Source organism: Capra hircus, chromosome 2 (genome assembly GCF_001704415.2).
Source record: "Capra hircus breed San Clemente chromosome 2, ASM170441v1, whole genome shotgun sequence".
Classification (NCBI taxonomy): Eukaryota; Metazoa; Chordata; class Mammalia; order Artiodactyla; family Bovidae; genus Capra; species Capra hircus.
In genome coordinates this window covers 15,748,179-15,768,926 of record NC_030809.1, presented here as the reverse complement: position 1 = coordinate 15,768,926, position 20,748 = coordinate 15,748,179, and the positions used below count along the sequence as shown (strand labels likewise).

General features: G+C 59.2%; 1 protein-coding gene across 3 annotated transcripts in view; it reads left to right on the top strand.

The window, feature by feature from the left end:
- DIS3L2 (DIS3 like 3'-5' exoribonuclease 2) overlaps nucleotides 1-19,691 on the top strand; it is a 358,364-nt gene extending 338,673 nt beyond the window's left edge. For all 3 annotated transcript variants that reach the window (XM_018058183.1, XM_018058187.1, XM_018058188.1), the window contains exons 15-21: nucleotides 11,607-11,790; nucleotides 12,500-12,586; nucleotides 15,625-15,772; nucleotides 16,105-16,235; nucleotides 16,403-16,507; nucleotides 18,429-18,530; nucleotides 19,174-19,691. In XM_018058183.1, the coding sequence (XP_017913672.1) occupies nucleotides 11,607-11,790; nucleotides 12,500-12,586; nucleotides 15,625-15,772; nucleotides 16,105-16,235; nucleotides 16,403-16,507; nucleotides 18,429-18,530; nucleotides 19,174-19,326 (910 nt within the window). In that variant the 3' untranslated portion in view covers nucleotides 19,327-19,691. The remainder of the gene's footprint in view (nucleotides 1-11,606; nucleotides 11,791-12,499; nucleotides 12,587-15,624; nucleotides 15,773-16,104; nucleotides 16,236-16,402; nucleotides 16,508-18,428; nucleotides 18,531-19,173) is intronic.

The following is a 20,748-nucleotide window of genomic DNA, read 5'->3' as shown; positions in this document are numbered from 1 at the left end:
CGCCTGTGTGCCCTGGGCAGCTGCACCACCCCACCCCACCCCCACACATACACAGGAATGCTGGTCACCCGACAGAAATCCACAATCCCACAGGGCTTGCTGGCAGTGGAGCTGATGTTCTGGGACCAGGTGGGAGGAGAAGGTGGAAACTCAGGTTCCTTCTTTATGTCAGAGGAGCCACTACTTTCCAAAAGCCTCGAATTCACAATCTGCCATTCCAGAAAATCCTTTTCACCTGGACACGTCCCTTTCCTCCCAGTTGCATCAGGTAGGCCTGGCAGCCCCTCTCATCAAGTTGGGGCTGAGGACAGTCTTCAGAGTCAAAAAGGCTAGTGTCCTGACCACAGTCCTGCCACACCCTGGGTCTATAATCTACATGGTAAAAAAAAAAACACCACTTTGCCGACAAAGGTCCATATAGTCAAAGCTGTGATTTTTCTAGTAGTCACGTACAGACATGAGAGTTGGACCATAAAGAAGACTGAGCGCTGAAGAACTGATGCTTTTGAATTGCAGTGCTGGAAAAGACTCTTGAGAGTCCCTTGGACAGCAAGGAGATCAAACCAGTCACTGCTGAAGGAAATCAACTCTGACGATTCATTAGAAGGACTGATGCTTAAGCTCTAATTCTTGAGCCACCTGATGTGAAGAGCCGGTTCTTTGGAAAAGACCCTGATGCTGGGAAAGATTGAAGATAGGAGGAGAAGGGGATGACAGAGGATGAGATGGTTGGATGGCATCGTCAACACAATGAACATGGGTTTGAGCAAACTCTGGGAGATGGTGAAGGACAGAGAAGCCTGGCGTGCTGCAGTCCATGGGGTCACAAAGAGTTGGACATGACTTAGGGATGAAACAGCAACAGTCCGCATGGTCATCATGCTTGACCTTTCAGACACTCGGATTCCCTCTGTGCAGACTGGGGCTGACACCCCCCTTCCCGAGCAAGGTTTTGTGAGCATCTGATGAAATCATGTGTCCAGCCTAAGCCCAGCAGTTGTTCTTATTTCCTTGCAGCCTTTAGTGGTCATGTGGCTGGGGTGGTGGCCCTGCCCAAGGGGAGCTGACTGTCTGGGAAGTGAGCACAGCACGCTCTTAACTTGCAAAAGCAAAGGAGCTTGAGTTCCCAGGGACATGAGTCCTGTCCTCTCTCTAGCTGCCTTTTATAGTGTGTGTGTGAGAAAGAAAGACCTATATGTTCCAGAACACCCCATCTCTCATGTATTTCTGTACCAAAAGCCTAAGTTCTGAATCATAGTTGAGCCCTCCCAGGGTCAGTGATGACCCAGTTGGCTCCCACTGTGGTTGTCCAAATTCTGTCCATTATCCAAGGCTGCCCAAGCAGCCCCCTCTGTTGGGCTGGGGCATTAAAGGGGCCCCAGCCAGGGGGTCCAAGCTGGGCAGATAAGCCATTGCAGGGGCACCTCAGTGGCCCCCAGAGGTGGCGGAGCTTCTGTGTGGCTTGGCCCTTTCTCCTCTGGTCAGCGGCTCTGATTCTAGTTGGATAGCCGCTGCAAGTGGAGGAAGACGTGTGTCATCAAAAGGCAGAGCGAGCAAGCCCTAATTACTAGCTCTTCGGGGCAGCACAGCACAAACTGCCTCCTGGTCCTGCTTTGGGGCAATTTTTGGCCTCTAGTGCAGCCCAGGGCACTGGCTTGCCGGTCCTTCCAGAGCTGAGCCCTGAGCCTGGAGAAGGGAACGAGGCTTCTCTAGCTTCTTTGCGCTGACAAAGGGCTTTCTGCCTGTCAGCCCAGCTCCAGGCAAGTCCCCTCCCCACTCCCTACCGCAGCCACTGGGCCTCCCTTTTGGCAGGACCCGACGCTAGAGGCTCAAGGGCCCTGCTGAACTCCCAGCCTCTGGAGACTTCTCTCGGAGCTAGAAAAAACAAGCAGCTGAAACGTGCCTCCTTGCTGCAGCTGGGCCCCGCCCGCTGAACCTATAGGAAGGCCCTGGAGGGGATCCAGCCTCCCCCGAAGAGGAAACCTGGCTCCGGCCTCACCCGCAGGGCCTGTTATGTCTGGCTCCAGAGGCCTTCTCCTCTGGGGTTTTCCATGCCTGTGAACCCGGCCCCATTCATTTCCCTGTGGTTTCATGGGAATGTCCAAAACGCTCAGCAGGTTGCAGCGAGCCCAAGGAGGAGAAGGGTCAGCGAGAGGCCCGGGCCGCCAAAGCACCCTCTACTCAGAGGCCTGCAGCGGGGATAGAGGCCGGCTGTGGGTGGGCACCCACCTGTCAATCAGCTGAGTTTTCCTCTGGTGCGATCCGCCCCCAGCCACCCACCCACCACCCAGGCGACTCTGCCTGTGGCTCCCTCTCTCCAGGCCTCCCCTTTCCAGCTCTCCAGGATATGAGTTCCCCCAACTGCCACCCTCCCATCTCATCCCTAGCAGCTCCCACTGTTGTGTTATTTAGCCACTGACTCTCCACCTCACCTGGGCCAGGCCCTTGCGTTTTCCACCTCACTGCACTCGGTTAGGGGCCGCAGGGAGAGCCACTGGACCCCCTCCAGGGCTGCTCAACTTCAGAGAAGGGGCCATGCTCTGGCGCACAACTCTTGCGAGAGGCCCAGCGGCCGCCTCCATGGCCCACGCAAAGCCCAGGGGCTCCCGGCCCCGCAGAGAGGATGTGCCCAAGTGGAGAAAATGTATAGTCTTCAGAAGAAACGAATTGAAAACTGCCTGGGAGCAATTCTTATCCAATTTCCAAGTTAGCAGTTTTCACCAAGAGCTAATTGAAACTGCTCTCTGTAAGTGGCCTGATTTCCATCTGCATGAGGCTCCCGCGGAGTGTCTGCAACAAGGGCCCTGGCGGCTCAGGGCAGCAGCAAAGAAGAGCCTGTGCTTGAGTTGTTCTTGAGCTTTGAAAATGGATGCACTTTCTGGTTTGGGCAGCGGCCACGCCACTGTGCCCTGGCTGCCCGGCTCCCCAGTCATTTCCAAAGCCGCTTTCTGAGTGTTCTGGGTAGGGAAGGGGTGGGCTGAGTTCCTCACCTGGTTAGCCTAGTAAAAATGTATCTGGAAATGGAACATCCTGGGAGGCCCAGCCACTCTCGCCAGGCAGGGTTCCTCGGATGGGTGCAGAGGAGTGCGGGGGCCAGGGGCCAGGGCCCTGCCTACTGGTCGGCACAGTGCCCAGGCTGAGACCCCACTGCCAGTGCCAGCCTCGGCCGTCGTCTCTGGGAGTTCTGTGGGAGCACAGAGTAGCCCACCCAGTGTGCCCAGCCCCACTCTGACCTCATCTGGACTGCGGCTGCCTCTTCCACGGTGCAGAAGACAGCAATCCCCACCCCAGGTCAGCCCATGGAGGGTGCCCTGTCCATTGTCCCTTTTCAGGGGGCACCCCACTTCAGTATTCTTGCCTGGAGAATCCCATTGACAGAGGAGCCTGGTGGGCTGCAGTCCATGGGGTCGCAAACAGTCGGACAGTCTGAGTGACTGTCACTTCACTCTGTTGACCCAGATGGGTATGGACCCTACTCTTCTCTCCTGCACCCAGTGGCCTTGAAACAATTTTAGGGTCAGTGCCTTGGGTGAAGCTCCAAGGTTATCCAGTGCTCCTCACGCAGGGTCTCCCCACGGGTCCTCCCATCTTTTGGAAGCTTAAAACAACAATTGGAAAATATTATACAAGCCCTTCACAGCATCTCTGCAAACTCTTGCCTGTCTCACCCACATACGTGCTGAGAGGAGTCCACACGTGACCTCCCTCGCCCTTCAGTCTTTGGTTTTCTGAGCCTACGTCCCTAGCCCCACGGCCATGGCTTCAGGCTGCTCCTTGCCAAGTCCAGGGCTCTCTCGCTCTCTCTTGCCTCTTCCTCCCCAGCATAAGGTCTGCACAGCAGACACCTGCCCACCTGCACCTTGCTCCCTGCTCTCACACCCCTCGGACCTCCTCGTCCCCCTCTGCGCCCCCGCCCCCTCTGGCCTCTGTGCCCATGACCAGCTCACTCCCTCACCTGTATGCAGCTCTGAACGCTGGCCTGCCCTGTCCTCCTCTGTCTCTGCTGCTGCCTGCAAGCCTCAGCCCCTCCGCTTCCACCTGACTGCCCCGGGCCCCTGCTCCCTGAGCCCCAGGGCCACGTGATCTCTTCCCTGACTGTCCTCATCCAGCGTCTCCCCCAGTTCCCCCATGCAGCCCCATCCTGGAGTCTGGCTCCCCAGGGCCCGCCCTCACCTCTTAGCCCTCCTCCCTTGATCCCTTATTTTCCAGACACGCCTGATGCTTTCTTCGCTCTCCTCCATAGTTGACTCTTTCATCCTGTTTGTGTAAAGTGTTTCCCACCTCTTGGCCATTGCTTGAGATTGATCTTAGATTTGTGAGCGTATCCCACCCCCACCCTTGCGAGGTTGGGGGCTCCTGGAGGGCAGGCTGAGGCTTCCTGAGCAGTGCCCGGGACACAGCAGAGGCAGCAGGGCCTCCAGGTCACGCAGGTGGGCGGTGAATCCCAGCTGCTGGTTACGGAGCTGTGGGACCTGGGCCTGATCACCTCTTGTTTTTGCACCTTAAGCTTCCCCACGCATCAGAAAGGGGTGAGAGGACTGAGAGTACAGAAAGGGGTGAAAGGCTGCAGGAGGATTTGATGGGTCTGTGGCCTGTCCACTGTCACAGGTGCTTAAAGAATGTCTCTTCCCTTTCTCCTTGCACCGACCCACGGCAGCAGCTCCAAAGAAGTTTTGGAGGGTGAGGCAGTGAACAAATTAATGGCTGTAGATGGGAGACACCTTACTCTGGTTGGTTGAAATGACAAGGCCACCAGCTTCCTCTGAATAGGGATTGGTGCTCTGTAGACTTGGAAGATGGGGAAACAGCAGGCGAGGGCTGTAGGGGAATGATGTCAGTAGAGCTCTTTTCTTTGTTGTTGTTCAGTTGCTGTCATGTCTGGCTTTTTGCAACCCATGGACTACAGCACACCAGGCTCCTCTGTCCTCCACTGTCTCCTGGAGTTTGCTCAAATTCATGTCTGTTGAGTCAGTAATGCTATCTAACCATCTCATCCTCTGTTGACCCCTTCTTTTGTCTTCACTCTTTCCCAGCATCAGGGTCTTTCCAGTGAGTTGGCTCTTTGCATCAGGTGGCCAAAGTATTGGGGCTTCAGCTTCAGTATCAGTCCTTCCTTTGAATATTCATGGGGTTTTTTTCCTTTAGGATTAACTGGTTTGATCTCTTTGCAGTCCAAGAAGACTCTCACGAGTCTTCTCTAGCACCACAGTTCAAAAACATCAATTCTTCAGTGTTCAGCCTTCTTTATGGTCCAACTCTCACATCCATATATGACTGCTGGAAAAGCCGTAGCTTTGACTATACAAATCTTTGTCAGCAAAGTGTTGTCTCTGCTTTTTAATAGGCTATCTAGGTTTGCCATAGCTTTCCTTCTAAGGAGCAAGCGCCCTTTAATTTCATGGCTGCAGTCACCATCCATGGTGATGATTTTGGAGCCCAAGAAAATAAAATCTGTCACTGTTTCCACTTTTTCCCTTTCTCTTTGCCATGAAGTGATGGGACTGGATGCCGTGATCTTAGTTTTTTAATGCTGAGTTAGGGGATCAGAAATATATGTGTGAGGGCTGTGTACCCATGAAGAAAGAGGGCATTGTGGCAGGGACATGGCCCTCTGACTCCTGACTGTGCCCCTTCCTGGGAATCCTTCATCATGCACAGGTTTATTGAGCATCCACACTGTGCTGGGACTCACACTGGGCTCAGGGTAGGCGGCACAGGGTAGAGAGGGGAGACACAGCCTGTGATCAAAGGGGTGATGACAGTGCAGGCTGAGTGCTGTGACGGGACAGGTCTGGGTGCCCTGGAAGCATGCAGCCGCCAGGTGGGCATCTCTTGCTGGCTCCGCAGAGGAGGGGACATCAGAGAAAAAGAGATTTGAGGAGAAAGGTCCCAGATTCCAGGCTCAGGGAACAGCAGTGCAAAGGGACAGAAGCAAGAAAGAGGCCCGAGAATGAGCTGGAGTGTGAGGGGTTGGGGGGCAATGAGGGGGAGGTGATGCTGGCACCAGACAAGGGGAAACCTCGTTTTACCAAGAGGTGGAACTGTCCCAGGACAGTGGTCACCACTGAAGGGCTTCATGTGGGAGAGGGGGGTGACCAGATTTGCCTTCGAGAAGGAAAGCATCTCTCTGGATGTAAAGACAGAAACAGCTGGGAGTGGCCAGAAGTAGGGAGGCTGGTTGCTAAGAGATGAAGGCTGTGGACCGAGGCTCTGGCATCAGGGTGGGAAGCCTCTAGGAGCTTGCTCGGTTCAGTCTGCATCCTCGGTTTGGGGCACCCAGGCCAGTCACTGCTGTAGTATGCATGCTAATAGTGTAATATTTAAGACCAGGTTATTGCATGCCCATTTCTTCAGGTAAGTAAGTTGAGATTCAGAGAGGTTAAGAAATGTTTCTGAAATCGCACTGCTTGTGAGTGGCAGAGCTGGGACTCAAGACAAGCTCCTGAGCTGATACCACTAACTTTTCCCCTTCTCCTGTTGCCTTGGGCTGTCCGCATGCAGGATATCCTATAATAAAAAAAAAAAAAACACGTAAAATTAGACCTTAGTATTTCATACATGTTTATACATTTTCGTTAAGTAACGTACTTCGGCAAACGTTATGCTAGACAAGGCGTCGTTGCTGCGTGAGGAGGGCGTGTCCTTGTGTGTAGGTTGCTTGTGGTCTTTCCCTGCCATCTGCTGTAGCAGGTGATTGTGACACCTCTAGGCTTGCTTACCTCCTCCCTGGGATGAGAAGCCTTCCCCTCCGGCACCCAGAAGCCCAGAACACAGGTGGGTGGGGTGCTATGGACTGAGTGCTGCTGAGCTTGCATCCTGGCATGGCCCCGGTGAGCCGTCCATGTGTTTGTCACAGCAGAGCCTGCCCCGGCTCTCCAGGTCACAGGGCCCCTGGTTGCAGTGGGCTCCAGATAGATGCTCAGCCGATGCCAGGCCTGGTGCCCAGCTCTGACCATGTGGTGTGCTGTCTGGAAGGTGCTCCCAGCTGGTGGCCTTTCCTGAGCCCTGTTTAGGGCAGTTGTCAGGCAGAAGCTGAGATCCAGCATACACACACACACCGCCTTCCCTGCAGAGGGTAGTGATGATCTCACACCTGTGTCAGGCTGGGGCAAGGGTGGGATTACCATCAGAGCATGGACCCCGACCAGGGAGCGTGCCCGGCTCCATCCCCACTTGGGTATCAGATCCCAGTATGTGCAGTTTGCTCTCAGAGGATGTCCTAACCACCCAGGGCATCTTGCAGCCCCATCTGAGCTCTGGCTGCGGGCCTGGGTGTGCAGCTCTGCCTCTTAAAGGCGGGAGGAAATCAGGGTCAAGGGTGACAGGTCAACGGCGGGAGCTTCTTCTAACCAGCCTGGTCCTGCCAGAGCAAAGCCCTCAGCCCAGAACTGGCCTTGGACAAGGAAATACACACTGACTGGGAGCCCAGAGATCCCTGGGCCTCGGTTTGTAGGGCTGCAGTTTACAAACCAAGGCTCTCTTCTGCCCAGAAGTTCCTGGGTTCTAAGCGGCTCCTGCCACATCCCGGGTCCTATGGGAGGAAGATGCTGGGCGCCCCCTGCAGGTCTGTCCAGAAACTGACCTGCGAGGGGCCCAGGGGAGCCCTGAGAGGGGCCCCTTCACTGGCCCAGATGAGAGCCCCCAGGACTGGCCAGCCCCCTTCCCTTCCGGGTGCCCAGCCCCATTGCTGACTGTGAATCTGAACTCACTAGAATCTGACTGCTGACCGCTGGCCTTCCCCTTGGCCTCCTGTTCCCTGAGTGCACAGGGGACCCCCACCATCTGTGCTATGCCCTTCGCTGTCACCCCCACCCCTGCCAAGGCTCCCCTTGGCCTCCTGCTCCCCGAGTGCACAGGGGACCCCCACCGTCTGTGCTGCACCCTCCAGCTCCCCCCAGGGCTCTGCCGGCTCGGGCCCCAGGCCCCGGCTCTACTTTCTCACGTCCACACACTTGCATTTCCTCTCTCCCCTCCCTCCCACCTGCAGGGATAAGGACAGGTTGTGGGGACGTGGCCCCTGAAGCTGTCCTAGACACTAGAGGTCTGTGTCCCGTCCCTCCCAGGGGACATTGATGTTTTTCTGGCAGGAATGCTCTACCTCTCTGAACCATGTTGGAACGAGTTCCACAGGCTGCCCCTTAACCCCTAGCCCCCGTCCTGAGAGAAGCACGGAGATACCCAGGGGTGGGAGCCCCCAGAGGCACCAAGGGTCTTGTCCAAGGTCAGCCCCTGTGACCAAGGCGTCCCCAGACTCTCTTCTCAAGGTAAACAGCAGCGCACTTGTCTCTTAGCACCCCAGCTGACGCATGGGACAGTACCAGGGCCCAGGGCAGACAAGTAGTGGGGTGACTGGAGAAGCAGGGCCTAAGGGCTGTTGTCGCTGCTGGGGCTCCGGGCTTCACCCCCACCCTCCTGTCCCTTCCCTTTGGGGTCTCCCCCTTAAGGTGGGGCGGGGGGAGGGGCCCTGCAGAAAATAGGGGCACAAGCACAGCTCCTTACTGGAAGGTCCACGCACATTCAGTTCCTTTGACCCGAGGCCGTGTGGGTGGGGGCTCAGGCTGGAGCCCCCAGCCCTGCCCTGCTGCGTGCTGGTCCTGGGCTGAGCTCACACAGCCCTGTCATGGGGCCATGCTGTCCCCTGCTGGCCGCGCTGTGAAATGCAGCCCAGGTCAGCCCCACGGTGCAGGCTGGAGACGCCGGGCTCCGAGCGGGCCGGGTGCCCACCCCACCACCACCCCCAGCCACAGCAAAACTTGGACTGCATGGGGAGACATGTCTGGATCCGCCTGACACACAACCGTGTGTGCTGAGCGGGCAGTGAGTGGCAACTGTGTCTGAAACATTTAGGTGATAATGCTCCATAGGGTCTGACCAACAGCAGTGTGGGGAGAAAATTGTTAGTGACTCAGTGGTGTCTGACTCTGAGACCCCATAGACTGTAGCCCGCCAGGCTCCTCTGTCCATGGGATTCTCTAGGCAAAAATACTGGAGTGGGTTGCCATGCCCTTTTCCAGGGGATCTTCCAGACCCAGGGATCGAACCCGGGTCTCCTGCATTGCGGGCAGATTCTTTACCATCTCAGCCACCAGAAAGCAGAGAGGACTTGAGACTCCTCTTCAGGTGACGGATCTAAATGTGGAAACCAACGCGTGGTGTCAACTGGCGCTAGACCTAGACGGGCTCAGTCGGGTCCGACTCTGCCCCAACAGACTATACAGCCCATGGGACTCTCCAGGCCAGAATACTGGAGTGGGTTGCCATGCCCTTCTCCAGGGGATCTTCCCAACCCAGGTCTCCCACATTGCAGGCAGATTCTTTACCAGCTGAGCCACAGGGGAAGCCCCCTAGACAGGCTGACCCTCGACAAAGTGGCTAGTTGCGCAGTAAGCGCCCAGGAGTGATGGAGGTGGCCTTCATAGAAGCATGGAGAGGTCAAAGAGGGCGTCAGATGGCAGGGATGGAAATCACAGGACCCCACGAGGAGACCCCAGGCTGGCCACTTAGCATGGAAGGTAGAAAGAGGGAAGCACCTCTCGTGGGTTGTTGTTTTTTTTTTTGTTTTTTTTTTTTTTTCGTTTTTTTTTGGCTTGGCCTTGGTGTCCCAACGGCGGGATCTTAGTTCCCCAATGACCAGTGCTTGAGCCACGCCCTCGGCAGTGGAAGCATGGTCCTAGCCACAGGACCTCCAGGGAATTGCCAGCACCTCCCGTGTCTTTGATGCTGATGTCACACCAGGCACATTTTCCTCCTGTTGTTTCACAACCATTCTGTGAAATAAGTGCTATTGTTATCCCTGAAGAAAATGGATCAGACGCGGTCAGTGCCTTGTTCGGGGTTCTACAGCAAGGACATGCTGGAGCCAGGATGCAGGTCTCACCTCTAGAGATTTGGTGTTCAGGTTCCCGCGTGTGAACTCAAGGGTTTTCAGCAGGAAATGATGTGCTCAGGACAGACGATAGGGAGGTCAGATGGCCGCTTGAAAGACTATTACTGCAACTCAGTGGGGAAAGGAGAAGCTCCTTGTTCCACACACAGGCCTCCTAAATGGCAGAAGGGCCTCTGAGACCAGACCTGTGGCCTCCTTTGCCCAACCTCTGTCCTACGGTGGGCGGTGGGCTGGGGGCGGCCCAGCAGGGTACCCAGAGAGGAGGAGCTGGCAGTGCAGGCATGGGTGGGCCTCCTTCCAAGGTCCAGGCCTGGCGCCGGTGGTGTCTGGCCTGGGCCATCCCACCACCCGTCCTCAGGGGGAGGGCTTTGTTGAGGGGCGGACATGCTGTTGGGGGCAGCTTGTTAGACCAGAGCCAGTCCTCAGCGGTGAGGCCCATCAGGAAGGCAGGGCTCTGCCTGCTCACACTCTCATCCCCCCTCACCGGCTGTGACTTAAGAGCTTAAAGAGGGGATGGGGCTCACCTCAAGCACTGCCTGCACCTCCAGGAAGGGGACACGTATCCCTCAACTGCCGCCCAGCCTCCCAGGGCTCCTCCCTGACCTCTCCCGCCCCCATGGGAGCAGCGCAGGCTTGACGTGCAGCCCAGGGTGGGCTGCACTGAGGAGGATCTCCCCTAGGCTAGGCAAGGGCCCAAGAGTCTCCCCTGCGGTGGCGGGGGTTGGGGGGGCAGGCTCTCCCATACAGTATGTTTGGGCTTCCCAGGTGGCACCGTGGTAAAGAATCTGCCTGCCAATGCAGGAGACATAAGAGACATGGGTTCGATCCCTGGGTTGGGAAGATCCCCTGGAGAAGGGCATGGCAACCCACTCCCGTATTCTTGCCTGGAGAATCCCACAAACACAAGAGGCTGGTGGGCTACAGTCCATAGTGTCGCAGAGAGTCAGACACACCTGAAGCAACTTAGCACGCAGGCACACACATACTACATTTGCTTTGTCCCCAAATGCCTGAGTTTCCTCTGCCATCTGTGACTCTCCTGTTCATCCTCAGAAACCCTCATCTTTCCAGGGAGGAAAAGGAGCCAAGTGCTCCTGGGAACAGGGAGCCCTGGGTCCGCACACCTGCCTCTGCACGGCCCCGCAGAGCCCCCTGGGTTCTCCTGGCCTGCTCAGGCACAGGAGATGCTCCCAGTGTTCTGGGAGACTTCATCATTCATCAGCGATCTTTACTAAACACCTTCTCTGGGTTGGGTGAGGTCCCAAGCACTGAGGCTGCAGCCGGGAATAAGACAGGCACCCTCCCCAGACCCCCATCTGGTGGGAGACGCAGCGCACGAGCTGACCCACCAGCGGAGAGGAGTACAGACTGGTTAGTGCAGTGAGGCGCATGAGCAGAGGGATGAGAGAGAAAGCAGCTGGCAGGGGACAAGCTGGGATGCGTGCTCCATGATGACCTAGAGCGATGAGGTTGGGGCGGGGGGAGGGAGGCTCACGAGGGAGGGGGCTTATGTATACTCACAGCTGGTTCATGTTGTTGTGCAGCAGAAACCAACACCACTATTGTAAAGCAATTATTCTCCAATTAAAAATAAATTTATAAAAATATAGTGGATGCCAGGAGGGCATCTTTAAGCCAAAACAAGGATTCAAGAAAGCCAGCCAACCGAGAAGTGAGAAAGAATGACCCCCCCACGTTCCCACCCCACCCCCCGCTGCAGGCTTGTGGAGGAGTTCATGCTTTTGGCCAACATGGCCGTGGCCCACAAGATCCACCGCGCCTTCCCCGAGCAAGCCCTGCTGCGGCGGCACCCCCCACCCCAGACCAAGATGCTCAATGACCTGGTGGAGTTCTGTGACCAGATGGGGCTGCCCATGGACTTCAGCTCTGCAGGGGCCCTCAACGTGAGTGCCGGGAACATGGGGGCTGGGGAGGCCCTGCTGGGGAAAGCAGGAGGCAAGCCAGAAGCCAGGGTTCGGCAGCCAATTGCATCCCACCAGGGTCCTTGCCCTTTAGCCCTATCTGCCCCGCAAGGGAGACAGGAGGCCCTGGGGACAAGGCCTTCATCTTGCAGGGCCTGGCGGGGAGCCCAGGAGACTGAGGGGGTGCCCTCAGGCCTAGCTGTGGGCAGTCCTGTGGGCAGGGATGGGCTGAGCTCAGGCTTTCTCAGGGCACTAGGGTTGGCGGAAACCAGAAGCTGTTTTTCATGGGGGGCTGTCAGATACTCCCCACCAGAACTGAGCGTCATGTGACTCAGGAACCCATGGCCTCGGCCCTGATTCCACAGCAGGGGGACCAGCCCCATCTGCTCTGGGCCTGGGGTTCCTGAGGTCAGACAGGAAGCCAGTCTTTCCAGGCCAGCCAGCCAGATGTGGAAAGACTTCCCTCGAGCCAGGACCCTCGAGGCAGGCCCGGCCTAGGACACAGGCTAGGGGCTGCTGGCCATCCCCCATCCTGCCATCAAACCCCTGCAGGCCACCTGTGGCCATCTGAGCAGGGCTGGGGCCCTCGGCTGGTCTTTCCTCCCAGAGCCAGGTCTCAGGTGATCAGCGGGGGACAGGGCCCCCGAGCCTCTCTCCCCAGGCCTGACTGCATTTCACGTGGTTCTTCTAGAAAAGTCTGACTGAAATGTTTGGAGATGACAAGTACTCCCTGGCCCGGAAGGAGGTGCTCACCAACATGTGCTCCCGGCCCATGCAGGTAAGGCAGGGCCAGTCCTCCGTCCACCCCACCTTCCACCCCCCGCCAGCCGCCCCCCGGGAGCACACAGGACCTCTCCAGGCTTGGAGAACCTGAGGGGAGAGGGGCGATGTGGGGAGGATGCCCCCTGGGAAGCATGCAGAACAGGTGGCCCCTGGGCTCCCTGCCACCTCCGGCTCCAACTTGCCGGCCTGTCCTGCTCAAGGGCCCCTTGTCTGGGGCTCAGTTAGAGGAGCCGATTGAGCCTCACTTCTCCCCCTGCACAGCCCCTGGGGCTCTGTTTCCTGACAGCAGGAGGGGAGCCACCCCAGGCACCCCCCCACCAAGACTCCAGGGCCTGGTCCCCACAGATCAGACCAGCTTGGGCTCAAATGCGGACTGGCCAGCAACTCATGGGCAGATGGGGACCTGGAGCAGGAGCGTGCATTGGTCTCCCCAAGTCCTCCGCCCCCACTGTGGCTTGGGGGCCCCAGGCACAGAAGTCTCCTTGCCCCAGATGGTCACGAGAGGAGGAATCAGGTGTGGGGCTCTGTCTGCAGCTGGAAGACAGGCTGGCCACCCAGGAGGTAGACAGTGGGCTGGCTTCTGGCCACCAGTTTCGGCCTTTGGAGGCGGAGCTTGGAGGCCCTGGGGGGCCGAGCATTTTGGGAAGGACCCCTACCCACCGGCCCCCAGTGCCCTATCTGGTCAGCAAGAGCTGCCAGTGTGAACAGGAGCAGTGGTGGGCCCAGTGTAGCCTAGGGGTGCTGTCCAGAGGCTCCATCACTGGGCAGATCCAGTCTGTCCACAAGAACCTCAGCAGCTCACAGCTGACTTCTGAGGCCTCTGGCTCTGCCAGGAATGGGGCCATCAGGTCCATTTGGGTCTGGCTGCCATAACCCTGCCCCCACTCACAAATGTCTGCCCCACACCAGCCACCATAAAACACCCCACCACCACCAATAGAGAGGGAGGGCATGCATCTCTGGCCACTGGGCTTGACACCACAAACAAGGGCAGTGGGGACCCTGTTTCCTCCACCAGCCTCTGGAAGTCACCCACCCCCAAGGTGAACCCAGCCCTGAAGCTCCAAGGGAAGGGGTCCCGTCCTCAGTCACCCAGAGCCTGACAAAGACCAGACTCACCCTGGCCTCGCCTGCAGTGACCTCAGAGACCAGCCTTAGCCTGGGATCTGATCTCAGGGAGGGACCAGAGAGACCAGGGTGCCTGGTCCCCTGCCTCTGCCCCATTTCTGGGTCCCCATCCATTCCACTCTTCCCAGAGACACCTCCACTGCCCAAGAAGGGGCTGGGACCCTCCACCCTCCTCACCCAGCTCATCTGGGGACCTGGGCCCCTGCTGAGGACAAAGGCCAAACGTGGCTTCCGAGGGAAGCGGCCCCCATCTCCCTCGTCGACTCACCCCAGACGTAACCAGGGCCCAGGGGGGACCAGAAGGGCAGCGGAGCCGGGCAGCAGAGCAGGTCAGCTCCAGCTGCATCCTGGCTTCCAGGGCCTTCGATCACAGAGTAAATAGAGCTGACTGTGCGTTTGGCCCAACACACAGGAGGGTGTGAGGGTGTGAGAGAGTGTGAGGGTATGTGTGAGGCAAGGGCGGGAGCGAGTGAACACACGTGGGTGTGACTGAGGCCCTCGCTGAGAAGCCTGGTCACTGGCTCCCAGGCATCATGGCGTCTCCAGGGACGGTGGCCCAGGCTCTCGGCACAGCTGCCCCGTGGGAGCCGGGCTGTTTGCTGCTCCCCTAGCGACACTCAGCACTTGGGTCAGGACAGGTCGTCAGGGATAAGAAGGGCCGATGGGAGGCTGGCTGACCCCTGCCTCCCTTGGCTAACGAAAAGTCAAGCCTTGGGGGCACAGGGGTGCCAGGGCGCAGGCGTGGCCATCAGCAGGTTAGGAGTCAGGGCCAGAGGGCCGGAGGTTGGTCAGTCATGACCCAAGGCAGGACCAGGGCCAGAGAGGACAAGCCAGGGACCTGTTTTGCTCTGGGTGGGGGAGTCCTGGACCTTCTCTCCTATCTCGCACTCTGGCCAGATGGGGCCATCAGGCTTGTGTCCTGATCAAGGACACTTCCGGCCCCTGGCCCGGCATGGCCATGGTTTCCCGCATAGCCACCCCCAGCCCCATCCTAGGGAGGGGCAACCAGAATTGCTCCTTCCTCCTGGGTCCTGGCAGTAACAGCCCCTAAAACCCAGCAGTGAGCTCTTGTGCACGAGGATGGGACTCCTCTCCGAAGTCCTCTGACTTCAGCCCGTGGTCCCCCTGCCCTTCCTCCCACCTCCCCGAGGGCTGGCATGGCTGCTCCCCCAGGACTCTGAGAGAGGAGGCCTTTCAACATCTTAAGGGTTCCTAGCAAGAAGCACCAGAGAAGGCAGTGACAACCCACTCCAGTACTCTTGCCTGGAAAATCTCATGGACGGAGGAGCCTGGTAGGCTGCAGTCCATGGGGTCGCTAAGAGTCGGACACGACTGAGCGACTTCACTTTCACTTTTCACTTTCATGCATTGGAGAAGGAAATGGCAACCCACTCCAGTGTTCTTGCCTGGAGAATCCCAGGGATCGGGGAGCCTGGTGGGCTGCCATCTATGGGGTCGCACAGAGTCCAACACAACTGAAGTGACTTAGCAGCAACAAGAAGCACACGTCCTTCCCCCACCACCCCCCACCCCAGTGACTCCACTTCCAATCCCCAGCAGAGGGGTCTGGGTAAGCCCCACACTGGGCCTCAGCAGGAGACGGGTGAGGGCCCCCATGACTCCAGTCAGCCCATGGCAGCCCCAAGGATAATCACCACCACCCCACCCCCGCCACCCCCCACCACCCCCCACCCCCCCCACCACCCCCACCCCCCACCTCACATGGAACAGTCCCTGGTCTCCGCAGGCCTCCCCAGCTTTGTTCAGCTGCCCACAGCCTGGCAGGTGGGCCCATGCCCCCAGTGCCCCACCTGGTGAGTCTCCCAGGCTCGCAGAGTACACCGGACCCCAACCTGGTCTGGCCCGGCCCTGAGGTACCCCCCCATTCCTCCCCCTACCCCCCAGATGGCCGTGTACTTCTGCTCAGGAGCTCTGCGGGACCCAGCCCAGTTCCGCCACTACGCCCTCAACGTGCCGCTCTACACACACTTCACCTCCCCGATCCGCCGTTTCGCGGATGTCCTGGTTCACCGCCTTCTGGCCAGTGCGCTGGGTAAGGGGGCAGCCCGGGGGGGTGCGGAGCCAACCACGCCCAGAGTGGGTGCCTGGCAGCTAGAGGCCACACTGCCATCGCTGGGGAGGCTTCGCTGGGTGGGGTGGGCACCCTGAGCCACCGGGCAGCCTGTGCCCAGAACCTCTCCCTGTGAGCACATGCTCGGGGCCCCAGGGCCCTGACCGTGGCCACACCCCTTTCTTGGCCCTCCCGAGCCCAGGACAGGCAGGCCTCACTCCGCCTGGGCCAGTGGCACCGTGCTGCCGCACCCCGCGCCTTGACTGGCGCACACAGGGCACCCACCGGTGAACCCCTGACCATGCTCTGCCCAGGCTACCGGGAGCTTCCAGACGTGGAGCCTGACACCTTGCAAAAGCAGGCCGACCACTGCAATGACCGCCGCATGGCGTCCAAGCGCGTGCAGGAGCTCAGCACCGGCCTCTTCTTTGCCATTCTGGTCAGGGTGAGACCACCAGCCGTCCCCGCCCCTTTCCCTCCCTGCGCCCCACCGCCCTGCCTGGCGCCTACACAAGGAGTCCCCCTGGGAGTCCGGCCCTTCAGCAGCTGGGGTGGGCCCTGGGGAAATGCCCCATTCCTTGGCCAGCCCTGGCTGGAGCGCTACCCCCGCAGGAGAGTGGCCCCCTGGAGTCGGAAGCCATGGTGATGGGCGTCCTGAACCAAGCCTTCGACGTGCTGGTGCTGCGCTACGGGGTGCAGAAGCGCGTCTACTGTAACGTGAGTGCCGGGCTTCTGGGGGGTCGGGATGCTCTGGGCTAATTCAGGATGCTCTAGGAGTCGGGATGCTCTGGGCTGGTTCAGGATGCTCTGTTCCCCAGGGAGGAGTCGGGATGCTCTGGGCTGACTCAGGATGCTCTGTTCCCCAGGGAGGAGTCGGGATGCTCTGGGCTGGTTCAGGATGCTCTGTTCCCCAGGGAGGAGTCGGGATGCTCTGGGCTGACTCAGGATGCTCTGGGCCCCAGGGGAGTCGGGATGCTCTGGGCTGACTCAGGATGCTCTGGGCCCCAGAGAGGAGTCGGGATGCTCTGGGCGGTTTCAGGATGCTCTGTTCCCCAGGGAGGAGTCGGGATGCTCTGGGCTAATTCAGGATGCTCTGTTCCCCAGGGAGGAGTCGGGATGCTCTGGGCTGATTCAGGATCCTCTGGGCCCCAGGGGAGTCGGGATGCTCTGGGCTAATTCAGGATGCTCTGGGCCCCAGGGGAGTCAGCATGCTCTGGCCCCAGGGGGTCAGGATACTCTGGGCTGACTCAGGATGCTCTGTGCCCCAGGGGAGTCGGGATGAGTGGGCAGAGGGAGCACCAAGCTGTGTCCACTCAGCACACTCCCTTCCCACCTGCCTGTCCCTGTTCCCGCTGTGGATCTACTTTGTTTTCCCAGCATCTCCTGCGGTCTTGGCCCAGGGACAGCCCTTGTTAGACTCACGAGCAGGCAGGATGGGAACCTAGGCCAAGAGCCCCCATCCCTGTTCACATGGGGTGGTGACACCGCACCCCTCACTCACCTGTGGTGGCACCAAGTCCACCGAATGGGCCTGCTGAGACACCCAGCTGTCCTGCCTGGGGCCAGGGGTCCAGGTCAAAGGTCGGCCTTGGGCCTCTTTCCCAAGGACTCGAGCAACCAGAGACCAGGTCCATCCCAAACCAGTGTAGGTGGCAGGGAAGGCAGGTTGAGGAGAAATTTTTTTTTAAGGAACATGGGAAAAGGAAAGATCAGAGAGAATGGCCCGAGGCCATGCTGGAAGCTGTGTCTCCTGAAAAGAAAGAAGAGGCCAGCCTTTGTCTCTGTCCCACCCTGGAGGCACTCTGTTTGAGGTTCTTGCTGAGGGTAGTTGGTGCCACTTGAGGAACCTGTTCTAGCTGACCTCTGACCCCGGCTGTGATTTCCTGACACCCAAAGCACTTTGGGAAGTGCAGAGCCCAGCATGGAGTGTGAAATAAACACAGTGTGAATAAAATGGACTAAAGCAGGGGAGACGATATGGAGTCCAGCAGGAATCAAGTCGGGCTTCTGTCTGGCTGTCCAGTGGTTAGGGCTCTGCACTTTCATTGCTGAAGGCAAGGGTTCGATCCCCAGTCAGGGAACGAAGGTCCCACAAGCTGCACGATGCAGCCAGGAAAACTGCTGGACTCTTGTCCTGAAGTTCATTGACACAGTGGGATTCAGGTCTCAGTCATCTCTGCTCACAGCCCAGCCCCTCCTCTGTCTGTGCTAACAGACCCAGGCCAGGAGGGGTTGCGGCCCTCCGGCCCCAGGTGCCCAGTCCACCTCCACCTACGTGGACAGTCCCTGATGAGACAGACAGGGCCGCCACCTGCCCCAGTAACACACCGAGCCCCCAGCCCCTCCCCGCCCCCGTCCCTTGGCGAAGGTGGCCTGTCTCGGTGGCCTCCTCAAAGCGGGCAAGAGGCAAGAGGCAAGGATTGGAGAGGTCCTCCCCCATCAAAGGTCAAGCAGCCCAGAGCCAGGCGGCAGGGCGGGGAGCTCCATCATGGGTCAGTCAGAGGTCGGCCAAGGCGGGGACTGCTTCCAAGCACTGGGGGAAGGGGGTACCTTGCAGGCTCAGAGGTTAAGAGGCGGTGCCTAGAGCCTGAGTCCCGTGGCACAGGCGTGTGCATCGCCCACACCGTCCCACATACAGATGCTGCCTCTGCGGTCCCACCATTTCCAAAAGGTGGGCAAGAAGCCGGAGCTCACGCTCGTCTGGGAGCCCGAGGACTTGGAACAGGAGCCAGTGAAGCAGGTGAGGCGAGGGTGGGGCCGCCTTCCCAGATCCGCGCTGCGTCCCTGTCCGCCCAGCTCTTTGGCAAGCCGCCTCCTGCCTCGTGGGGTGTCCTCTTCAGGGCTCCCTTCCTAGGTCCCCCTGCCCCCACCCTGCACTCAGCTTCCCCCCAACCCTGGGTGGCAACTCAGGTTCCCCACCTCCCCACCCTGTGGGCCCGGCCTCCTGGGATCACCACTCTGGGGAGAGGCCGGGCCTCTGCCTGCCCCTCTAAAGCAGGGGTCCTCAGCTTTGGGGTCCTTTTGAGATTCTGATGAACACTGTGTAGACCTCCTACCCAGGAGGACAGATTTCACCTACAGTGGGCATCACAGGCCAGACCCAGACGGTGAAGTTTTCTCCCTGGTGCTGAGCGGCCTCCACCAGGCATTGCACACAGCAGCATCAGGCTCCTTCCCTTCTCACCAGGACCCCACGGCCTCCTCGGTCCTTGAACAAGCACGGCTTACTGACGGGTCCGCGGAGGCCGAGACAGGCAGAGCCAAGGCCACCGGGGCCCAGCTGGGTGCACTGGCAGAGCCGGGCTTTGCCTGAAACCCCAGCCCCTGCTGTGCCCCTGGCCGGGCCCTCCCCAGTCACCCTGCCGGGCCCTCCTCACCCTCAGGTCATCACCATCTTCAACCTGGTGGAGGTGGTGCTGCAGGCAGAGGCCACCGCCCTCAAGTACAGCGCTGTCCTGAAGAGACCGGGCACCGAGGGCCTCCTAGACCCACAGGACCAGCTGGGGTGTGGTGACCACAAGGAGGAGCAAGACTGAAGCCACCAGCCTGGCCGCACCCCTCTCCCCTCTGCCCCTCCGCCCCCCGCTGGTTTTTAGGAATAGGACCTTTTGACACCAATGGGGATTTTTTTTTTAATTTGGTTTTTAACAACTCAGGGTTTTGTTTTTATTTTTTTCATCCTGTTCTATTTCTGCAGTGCAGTTTTTAAGCTGGAGGGGGTAGAGGGTGGGGCTGGCTGGACAGAAGGCTGAGGCCTGGCCGGTACTCAGCTGCCCAGAGCTAGACCCGGTCCTCCCAGAGGCCGCCCCTCTTCTGCCCGTTACCCACTGCCCGCCCCTGCACAGGAAACCAGGGGTTTTCAGCAAATCAGTGTCATGGAATAAAATCAAGTGTGAAGTGCTGTCTGGTGTGTGGGGCAGCTGGGTGCCCCTTAGACCCGTGGGGCCTGGCCCGGCTCCACCCCTCACAGCTCAGCCAGGGCGGCTGCCCTCAGGAATCTCCCATCAGGTCCAGGATGATTCATGGAGCTGGCCATGTGACAGATGGATGCCAGGGCCTCAGTCTGGCTGATTAGAAATGGAATTAGAATGCCATACAGCAAGCGCATCCATCACCCTGAGCAGATGGCTGTGTCCATCCCCACCCCCCACTTCCTCTCGGCCTGCTGGCCCTCCTTGGCCTCAGGAGGGGGGCCAGGGTCCTGTGACACCCCTACTGCCAAGGCCAGAGCTCTGGAAGGGAAATAGGTGAGGTCTGGTGGTTTGGTGATGGGTGAAGGGGTTTCTGCAGCCTGGGCAGCCTGACTGAGAGCCCAAGGGCAAGACATCTCCACCTGCCCCCCTCACCATCACACCCCGCCCCGGGGGGATCAGCCTCCTCTCCTCCAGCTGTCCCCAAAGGCCACCCACAGAGCCTGGGACCCGAGGGCAGAGGAGAGCCTCCTCAGAGGGACACCCTCAGGGCAGAGCTGGGTCAGCATGCTGGGTGGACCCAGGGCAGTGAGGCCCCAGGCCGGACACCCTTCCTCACGGCCCCAAAGCCCCAGATCCCGGTGAAGCGTAGCCAGCTTGGTCAGCAGGGAAGGTGTTTGCTGCCTGGACTTGCCAGGGAGGCAGAGGCTGGCCTCGCCCCGATGGGCCCAGAGCCGAGGGACCTGTAGCAACCCCAGCACCTCCTCTCATTTACAGAAGGGGAGCCGCCCCCAGAAAGGGGGCAGGTCTCCAGCCAGGCCCAGCATTTGGCACCTGCCCACCCCACACCCCCAGCCTGAGGGCCCAGAGCAAATGGCCCAGTGCTCTTCCCGCCTGACTGCAACCGCGCCCTTCATCCACATCTGCTTAGACAGCAGGTGTCGTGGACACCATCCGAGTGCCATGCGCTGGGGCACACATCCACCAGTCCAATGAGAGACCGTTGTGGCCCCTTGCTTGGGGTTAGGGGGCCGTGGATAAAGGCGG